This window comes from Limulus polyphemus, unplaced genomic scaffold, assembly GCF_000517525.1.
Source record: "Limulus polyphemus unplaced genomic scaffold, Limulus_polyphemus-2.1.2 Scaffold2745, whole genome shotgun sequence".
NCBI classification, from domain to species: Eukaryota; Metazoa; Arthropoda; class Merostomata; order Xiphosura; family Limulidae; genus Limulus; species Limulus polyphemus.
In genome coordinates, this window is record NW_013668355.1 from 109,358 (window position 1) to 119,444 (window position 10,087).

The 10,087-nt window shown below is 34.5% G+C and overlaps 1 protein-coding gene across 2 annotated transcripts in view; it reads right to left on the minus strand.

Moving 5' to 3' along the window:
- Positions 1 to 10,087, minus strand: part of LOC106467805 (macro domain-containing protein CT2219-like) — a 56,311-nt gene that overhangs the window by 6,028 nt on the left and 40,196 nt on the right. For both annotated transcript variants that reach the window (XM_013928182.2, XM_022396000.1), the window contains 2 exons: positions 9,203 to 9,233; positions 5,636 to 5,715 (listed from right to left, as the gene is read on the minus strand). In XM_013928182.2, the coding sequence (XP_013783636.1) occupies positions 5,636 to 5,715; positions 9,203 to 9,233 (111 nt within the window). The remainder of the gene's footprint in view (positions 1 to 5,635; positions 5,716 to 9,202; positions 9,234 to 10,087) is intronic.

Genomic DNA, 10,087 nt, shown 5'->3' on the forward strand with positions numbered 1-10,087 from the left:
GGTAATTTATAATCAGTCACAAGAACGTCGAATCTCAATCACTTGAAAAAAACACGGGGGTGCTTAACTTTTTTCCAGGTGTATATTTGTATATCATCTGAAATTTTTAATTATTTTCTTTTGCACAATGTGTTAGCTGTAGAGCATTGAAAGTTAACATTTTCCTAATCTGAAAATATATTTCCAACAGATACTCACCTCATCACACAGAAATGCTATTTCCATTGCATGTCTGCCTATGAGATTTGCATTTGAACTGTGCTTGTGTATGATGACATCATCATGCAACAATAGCCCTCCACCAATAGGAGGGCAACACAAACTCCATGTGCAGTAAATCCCCCTATGCACTTGTACTCATGCTAATTTCTTTCTTTTATGAAGCATGAAAATAAAAAGGTGCATTGGACGTGTGGAGGTCAGATGGGAATGTGTGTGTAGAAGTATCTATCAGAAATACGTTTTCAGATTAAGAGAATATTAACATCGGAGATGATAACTTACCTCCACAGAAATGCACTTGTGGAGGGGCTGGTGCAAAAATTTACCTCAAGAAGCTCTCTTCCAAAAGCACCCAAAGAGAATCCATGGAGTGTGACACTCAATGGCAGGTGCTCCATAGGGGCACACTCGTGGGAGACCACCACCATACTTCTCACCATATTGTGTTAATAAGCCCAACTGGTAATGATTATCCAAGGTCCACCACCCCAGCAGCTAGAAAGTGGTAGTGGTAATGATCTCCCATACTCCACTTGAAGAAGAGAGGGGGAGAATTCACAGTGTGGAGACCCGGAGAAGTGCCCCAAACCCATTGGAACCCCCATTCCAGCTGAAAAGGTCTTTTACTGGAGACTGTGCAATGGGTGACTGCGAAACCCTATTTATAAAAGCTGGCAAGAGTGAGCCAAAAAAGTGGGCATCACTTCCCTGGATCAATGTGAATTCTGGGAAGTAAATATACCCTGGGAGGTGCCACCAGGCAGGATCCTGTTCAACAAAAGGGAGATAAAGGAAAAAAAAACTAATCTCAAAGAAAGTGGGTTGATTGACTGGTGAAAGTTGCAATCCTGGGAGATGAAATGGCCAGATAGTGAAGAGAAGAAACGATGAACATGTGGGAAGCTGTCCACATGTCCACCTGGAGGATTTCATCCTAAGGCTGGCAAAAATGGGAAAGAAGATAATGAGAATGGTGTCAAAACAGATGCAATAGAATGCAAAATAGCCTGCAAGTATCCATACTCAGGGAAGAATAAACCAGCTCGTGGGGTTGATGGACCTATCCAGTAAGGATAGAAGAAGAGGGGTCCCAGACGATGGTGGGGACCCCAAAGGGAGATGTCCAAGATGAGTAACAATGCACAACCCAAGTAGGATACAGAAGTTGATCTGGGTGTGAACAATCATAGAGGTGAGAGATAGAAGGAAGGGAGAGAAAGAACGTGTGAAGGAAGAATAGACTGGTTCAAAACGAGGAGTATATAAGTGCAGTGGAAGAGGGTGTGAGAAGCATCAATAGCACAGACATCTGAATGACAGAGAATACAGGTGAGGAGGAGGAAATAAGACATGAGAGAAAGGTGGTACAGAGAGCAGTAAGCGAAAGAATCAAATGGGACGTGTGAGAGTGTGCAAAACCACATTAAGGACCCAATCAAGTATGGGAGTTGGCCAAGGAGGACAGTGAAGAAGGAAAAAAAGAAGAAGAGAGGATGAGAATGGGAAGTGCAATCATCGTGACTAAGTACTCTATGGCCTGCAAGGCAAAGAGGAGAAGGCTGAGCTTGTACTATGTACGAAATACTGAGTGAGTATGAGAAAGAACCTGGATATCTTGACAAGCCATCCCAACCAAGCAGGCTCAAACAAAAAAAGGGGGGAGCAGTGATAAGAGGATGCCAATAGAAGCCAATCGTCCAAGAAAAGGAATGACAGCACCATGCCATGAAGATGGTGAGCAAAAGTCTTCATGATACAAATAAATATAAAAGGAGCCAACACTATGTTGAAGAAAAGAGTAAGGAATTGGAAGACACAAATCTGATGGACAGAATGTAGAAAACATATGGAGGATTGATCAATAACGATGTGTAGGAAGGAGTGTGACACATGATCTATGACCAGCCACAGACCAGGTGAAAAACGACTGTTGGCAGAAAATGAGACCAACTGCAGAAGAAAAGGAAGAGACAGCTACACTCAGAGCCAGAAATGACAGGATGGTAACTGACAAGAAGAGCAATGAACCAAACATCAGTTAGTGAGAGGACAAGAAAAAAGAGGAAGGCCTGGAATGGGTAGGTTAGGGGTAGACTGTTCCAGACAAGGAACAGGAGTCAACGGGAAAGGTCGAGAAAGACCCAGAAAGATAATGAGGACTGAAGTCATAAAACGTCAGTCCAGGTCTGAAGTGAGAATGAATACCACCAAAGATATTCAGCCAAAGAAAGGGAGCCCAACAAAAAACCATGAATACAAAAAGGAGGAAGGAAGGTGTACAGTAACAAGGAACAAAGCTCGACTAATGAGTCCCAACATTGGGAGGACAAAGTAAGGAGGGACAGAAAAGAAGTGGTACAGGCTAAGCTGGCAAAGAGAAAGGAACAAACTTCTACAGAAAACCCTCTCTGGAGCACAATGAAGTGCCTTAGAAAAAAGATGGAGGAAGGAGAGGGACTATAAAAAGGTGTTGAGAAAAAGATGAAAATGGGAAACCAGAGAGCAAAATAGAAAGCAAGGAGCCCAATCCCCAAGCAGGCAGAATAGATACCGAAGACAGAGAATCTAGAAATGAGAAGAAGAATGTCTGCAAGTCAGGACAAAAACAGTCACAAATATGAGGGGGACAAGGCATTTGGGTGTAAGTAAGGAACTTTTAGAGAAAAAGAATTAGCATAAACCCTAATAACAAGCAAGAAGAAAGACAAAGCAAACCCCAAGAATTAAGTTCATGGAGTGAAGAATGAGCAATACTAAAGTACACAGGTGAAAGATAATTAAGGGAACATACCTAAGAATGAAATCCATAAAGAGATAGGAAAATAAAGGCCATTTCTCAAATGGTAAAGCACTACCCCAAGTAAATGAAGTTTAATTCATAGTCCAATAGGACATTCCCGAGGGAGGAGAAAGAATTTCAATCGAAAAGATGGGTTTATGAGGCCCAGTAAGCCAATACAAAGGCTGTAACATTCCCAACAGTTAACAAGCCTCCAAAAGCCATAGTAGAATTGAGGTCAACACTCTTGAAACAAAAGTTAAAAAGAACGTAAATCATAGTTTCATTAACTAATGCAAATCTCAACAAACTGAACTTAGATGAGAAGTTGGAAGACGTCTGCTCAATGCAATGCTGAAGAAGTTATCACGAGTGCAAGTACATGGGGAGAGAGTTACAGAGCATACAAGTTGTGTCATCCTGCTATTGGTGGAGAGCTATTGTTGCATGATGACATCATTGTGCTCCAGCACAGCTTACATTAAACACATGAATTTAGGTGGGAGTTAACTCAAGATTACTGGCATTCAAATCTCATAGGCAGACATGTGAGGTATATAGCATGTGTGTGTGAAAAGATGAGTTATAATCTTGGAAATTAATAAAATTGTGAAGGCTAATTGGCATAGATTATATAGCAGGTAAACTTTTCCTTTACATACAAAGCATATTTGAACTTCAAGCCTAATAGTCGATTTTTATGTGCCTGTTGGAATATGTATTCAGATGTAATGGTATTGCATTATTTATACAACACAGAAAGGTAAAGTATTACCTTATTGTATTTCCTTGTGTATTTGTTTTATGTTACTGGAGTAATTGTCTTTAATGTTAAAGAAGTTGTGGCTTGCACTCATATAGAGCAATTCACGTTGGACATGTAAAAGTATCATTGTACAAATAGCCCATATTTGGTTTCTATGTGAGCTAGCAAACATATACACATGGACTGACTGACACACATTGTTCTTTTTATTACATAGATATATGTAAGGAAAGTTTAATTATAATAAAAATTCACCTTTCTCTTTCAAAATAATTTTATACAGCATAAAAAACAATCGTCTTAGGTAAGCAAAAAAAAATAAACTTTTACATAAGAATTTTAACATAGTCATTAGGCTTAATATTAATACTTACATAACATCACAAATGAAACATGCAGGTTGTATCACACCTGTTTTACAAAATTTATTACCTTTACAGTTATGTTCTCTGGTTCAATGCATTAAGAAGTCTGAACCTGTTAAAACTTAACTGTACTTATTCTCATTCTTAAAACCTCATATGCTGTTCAAAGTGTTGTCATTATCAAAAACATTTAACTTAAAAATTGTCAAAAACCAGGCTTAATTCTTCTTGCCTATGTCACAACATCACTATGATTTCTCTGTTATAGAAAGCAATTTGCTTCACTTGTTTTAAATTGTTTAATGATATACTTATGAAACCTTGATTTTGCTTCTTCAATTCTAGCCTATTGGTTTTTTCTCTGTTTTCAATATTAAAATTGTTACTTCGTCTACCTTTGCTTGACTGGAATTCACTGCTAAAATTTTACTGGCTTATCATGTTTTCCATTAACAAATCCAAATAACATAAATTACTCCATGACTTGTATATCTTTCCCTTATTCTATAATAAAGCCTAGCTCGAAACTTAGAGCATCAAATACTTGACAACAAACATGTTTACTTACAAAATATATTGCCCCACTTATGGTAGAAAAAACAACAGAGATTCTATGTTTACAAAGAGTAGAAAATGTTTATAAAGTCTGTAAACTCTAGGCAACAGGAAAAAAAACAAGCTAAAAATTCTTTCATTGGATAATTTTGTACATGTGATATAATGAGTTTTCTATTGCTATGTTAACCATAGAAAATGAAACAAAAACATTGCATTTTTATTATTATCAGTTAATCATATAAAAGTTTAACTGGTTAAAAATTACTGAAAAAGGAAGTAGATGATTAATACACACACTAGTCCCCACCCCAGAAATGAAATTCACTGTCTCACTGGATGTCACAACTTATTATATTTACTATAGCTATTCATACATTTTATGTTTGCAGATTTTCAACTTATTGACAATTTTTCATTATAGACTATATAGTGGAAAAATATTTTGGGAATGTAATGAGGTGCAACCAGATTTAAAGAGCTTTGTAATCCAAAGTTTAACACCAATGCTTTATAATGTTCAGATAGATTATTACTTATGACATTGATCTTGACTGAAGAGACATTTGTTGATATGTACTTGTTAACATATAGTCAGGATTTCACATGCATTTTAGACTGAGCTTCAAATATTTAGAAAAAATCTGTCTTTTAAACTTTAACAACAAACTAAGTATTACTAGAGTCCATTTTTAAATAGCATTTTGATACTATTATATTTTGTGCAATATAATTATTTTACTTATTCATGAAAGTTGTCATTTCATTCAGATATGCATATATATTTTATTTCAACAGAGCTAAACACTTGTGCACAAATCCTGATCACTAAAGCACTTAAATATTATTAATGCTTTTTTTGCAATAATCAATATAATACCTTTGACATTCAAATCACTAGCTGTAGTTGTATAAAACTAGCATCTTTTAGCCCTAGTTTATTCTTACCTTAGAAATATTGTCATCTGTCTCCAGCCATTCCTTGATGGCTTTTAAAGCCACCTCTGCTGCTTTATCATTTGGATAACCTTTAAATAGAATGTTAGAAGAAATAAAGTTACACTAAACACTGTTTTATTTACTTATAAGACTGCACAGAAATGATGAAAATGTTTTAACCACTGAGGATAAAGTACTGTGTTGTTTTTTCTTAAACGTTAATCTCGGCATGATACAATTTCAGGGGCTTTTTTTAAATAACATTATTATCTAATATTAAAACTTACCAACAGTAAACTACAAAAAAATTATTCACAAGATAATAAACATCAACATCATAATAAACAGCTGCTCTCTCACACCATTACTTTGTTTGTTTTTAATCTACAGATATTATGTATGACTTAAGATTTTCTAAACCTACTAATGAAATGCTCCAAGAGAATCAACTTTTTACTCACTATGCTAAAACTTCACTTATCTGGCTCACAGATATTGCTTCTCATATGCAACATACACTCATTTACTAAAACTAGTAATATATTTAATGAAATTTAAAATAATGCCATATGTTAGAATAGTTTTTACTGAAAGGTTTGGTTCACATTTGATGTATAAATTTGTAACCAATACTGAAAATTCTTGTGTTTTTCCACCTGTATTTCAGAAATTTGATCAGTAACTCACTGATAATCTAATAGCTATCAGCATTCTGGTATTGTTAAACTAAATTTAAAATTCAAATGCATCTGTGACTTTTATAAGTTAGTGCTATATCTGTAAAACAACCAAAATTTTTTATAGATGTATGTATAAAAAAAGGCTCCACATTTTGGTTGTTATAAAAAAAATATAAGCCTAAGAAAAAGAAAATAAATTTAGCATGTAATGAAATTTTACACTGAACCTGTACTGGCCTATGCTGATTTGAATGGACACTGTAAATTGTAGTTAAATTGTGATATATGTTTACATAATCTCAGGCTAAAAAGCAGCCAGCTTTATTTAAAGAGCAAACTTTGTTAAGTGGAGTTGTTTTTATCCCATCAGCTGCCATAATCTAGAATTCCTCCCTAACCTTAGAAAATAAACTGATAGTTCAAAATCAAAGAAACCCCTTCAAATTTCAGGCATACTGTTGATTCTTCTGCTTCTAGTTATGTTCCATAAGTAGATGTACTTAAACCTCTAAATCTGAAAGGATATAAGATGTGTATTTGTTTCCAGTAAATGAACTACAACTACTTTTTTTTCAAGGGATTAAAACAAAGAAAAATAAAGTAAAGCAAATTAACAGTAGTGTGTGTCATTTAATAAAATAAATACACTAATTGCAGTACAGAATGGGTTTCAACAATGTCAGGTAAATGAGTGTTTCTTGTTTTTTCTATTCATAAAAGCACCCATTGTACTCCCAAAAGTGTTTATTGTTATAAAGGATAAGATATTACATTCTATGTTACTGCTTATGCTTTAGAAGCAACATTACACAACCAGTAATTTAAGCATCAAAGATTATGCACACATATATCAATCAATCTCAACCAAGCTTTGTGGGATAATAGTTTGGAATGAGAAGCATGTTACTGAGCATTTATTATCTTTGACATAAGTTAACTTTAACTACATTCATAGATGGCGCCACATCCTTACACCAAAAACAAAAAAAACATTTATTAAGTTTTCTATAAAACAACATGCACACATTGTATGGGGAGGGTGCATAAACATGTCAAAAATATCTCGGAGAATGCACTAGCACTATCTGTGGAGGAATGCAATGAAAAAAATGGCTGCCACTTGTCAAATATATAAGACTGTTTAGTGTAATAGTGGTTAGTGCCAGTATTCAGTATCATAGGTTCGGGGTTCAAATCCTGCTAATTTCACAAAGAGTATTCAGGTTGTGACACATGCAAAAATGTCTGATATAACACCTGATGATGGCCAGAGAATTCACTGGTCAAAACATTGTGAAAATAATACACATAATAAAGATGAGAATAATAGTCTGAATAATTATACCATTAGTTTTTATAACAAGTGTTAAAAGTAACAGTTATGACAAATTTTGTTACATAACTTGGTATAGTCGCACGCTGTGTGTGTGTGTGTAATTCAATTGTCGTAAATTAATGTCACACTACTCGAAACTTCTGTATTTTTCTTGTTGCCTTAAGTGATTATTGTTGCAGCATAGTGTCTTGCAGTTTGTAGAAAGTTCTAGGCCTCAGATGGCAGAGTATATATAATATAATGACCAAGTGAAAGCAAGTTAAGTGAGAGATAATTGGATAGATCTAGACTGAGTAATTGGCAGTTTAGCTGTGACGGGCAATTTCTAAAGAAGTTAGTAAAAGTTAAATTAGTCTGCATGATTGTTGATTTAGCTGTATCGAGTGATAGTTTCACAGTTTAACAGATATAAAGAGAACAATTTGTCTTGTCAAAGTGTGTTCTAAAGTAATTGAATCCATCTGCATGGACTTTGACAAAAAAGGAGACACTTATTTAAAGTTCTGGATGCAACTGTGGTAACCCACAGGGAAATGTAAGTGAATTTATCACAGATTGTATAGTTAGAAACAGAGTTGAGGAAAATAATTGATCTTGTCAACTGGATTCTAAAGTAATTGAATCAGCCTGTGTGAACTTTTGAGAAGAAAAGAGAATTATTTAGAGTTTTAGATACAACTGTGATATCCTATAGTGTAAAGAATTTTTGTACCAACATTTGATTTGTTTGAATATATTATTTTAAAAGAAATGGATTGTGTGCTGTCTGTTTATTGTTCGAATTTATCGCTAACAAGTCACAGACACCTACTGTAAAGAATCCAGCTCATACTCAAAAACCTGACCCCACTATTGGAATACTACATAAACTCAGCTGAAAATTTCTACTCCAACAGCCACCATAAGGCTGATATGAAGAGCTGTTTCTTGAGTTATACCCACTTCTTACTTTGACCCGTGACCTTTGAACTTTGGCCCACCAAATACCTCTGGAGCCAAAGACCGTCTATTAATTAATCACGTGAAACACTGTGGAAGGACATTAAGAGCTAGGTGTTGAATGCAAGTAACAAAAGGCACCCCTACCACTACTACTTTGGCTGCTACCTCTTCCTACAAAATCACCCTGACCATTGCATGGTATATACCATGTTTTAAGTACATACATATTGAGTTCTTAAAACTTATAGAAAACTTTTGGTGAGGTAATAATGAATACTGTTATAATATGTTATGTTATAAATTGTGTGAAAAGATTTTGTTTTATTTATCATAGCATCCACCAAGACAATTTTTTAAGTTCATAACCTGGACAAAGAATTGGTAACTCAGCCTGTTTATTATTATTAATAGAAGAAGCTTTTATAAAATAACAAATGTGACAAAACAAAAAACATTCAAGATTAAGCTCCATAAAATAGCTGATTATACAAAACATGTAATACTTCTAATGTTAGAATCCACAAGTATGCTCAAATGTTACTACTTTTAGAAAACTAGCAGCCAAAACAGTAGTTATTACATAATGAAATATTCTAACTTTATGGCTAATTAACTTACCGTAAACTCCAGTAGAGATACAGGGAAAGGCCTGTGAAGGAAAAATATCATGTAAAAAAATCTAGCTTCTTATTTATCTATTATTAACTGGCTGAGATACACGTGTTATTTGTAGTTTCTTACAAACATCATCTCCCATAAGAAAACTGTAAATGATTTGATAACACCTTGAACAAATGTTCAAATTATTGCACAATATTGTTTTAATGATTTTTACACACAACATATACACTTATCTTTTGTCTGTGTTAATCTAGTGCAAACTCTTGTGTGAACTGGTATTAATTATAATGTTTTAACTATTAAAGATACTTCATAACAATAAATAGAGAAAAAATTAGAGGTTTTCAGATGATATAAGAAAGGTCTAGATAGATAAATTTCAAGTACGTAAAGATTTAAAAACTCCACTTCATCGACTTTGCCTCTTCTTCTCCTCCTCAATGGTCAAGTTTTAAAGTGCCAAGCTTATTACAGACTTATGGGGCAAGTGACGCTCGTAACACGTAATGATTATCTAGAACGTTCCTAAAGGCTTGAGTGCTTGCTAGACTCACGCTTTTATAATATTGGTGTCAGAAGTGGGATAAAAAAATAAATAAATAAAAAAAGAAGATGGAAACGAGAGGTGGCAAATCAAACTACAGCTTAGCAGATTTGATGGTAGCAATAGAAGAATGAGAAAAGAAACAAGAAGAAAGATTAAAACAGTTGTTGGAGGAAAAAGAAAAGAAACAAGGAGAATGAGAAAAGAAACAAGAAGAGAGATTACATAAGTGGCAAGATAACTTGCAACAGTGGCAGCTCGAACAGCAAAATAAACAAGAGAGATTACAGCAGTGGATGGAGGAGAAAAAAAATAAACAAGAAGAAAGTCTCCAACAA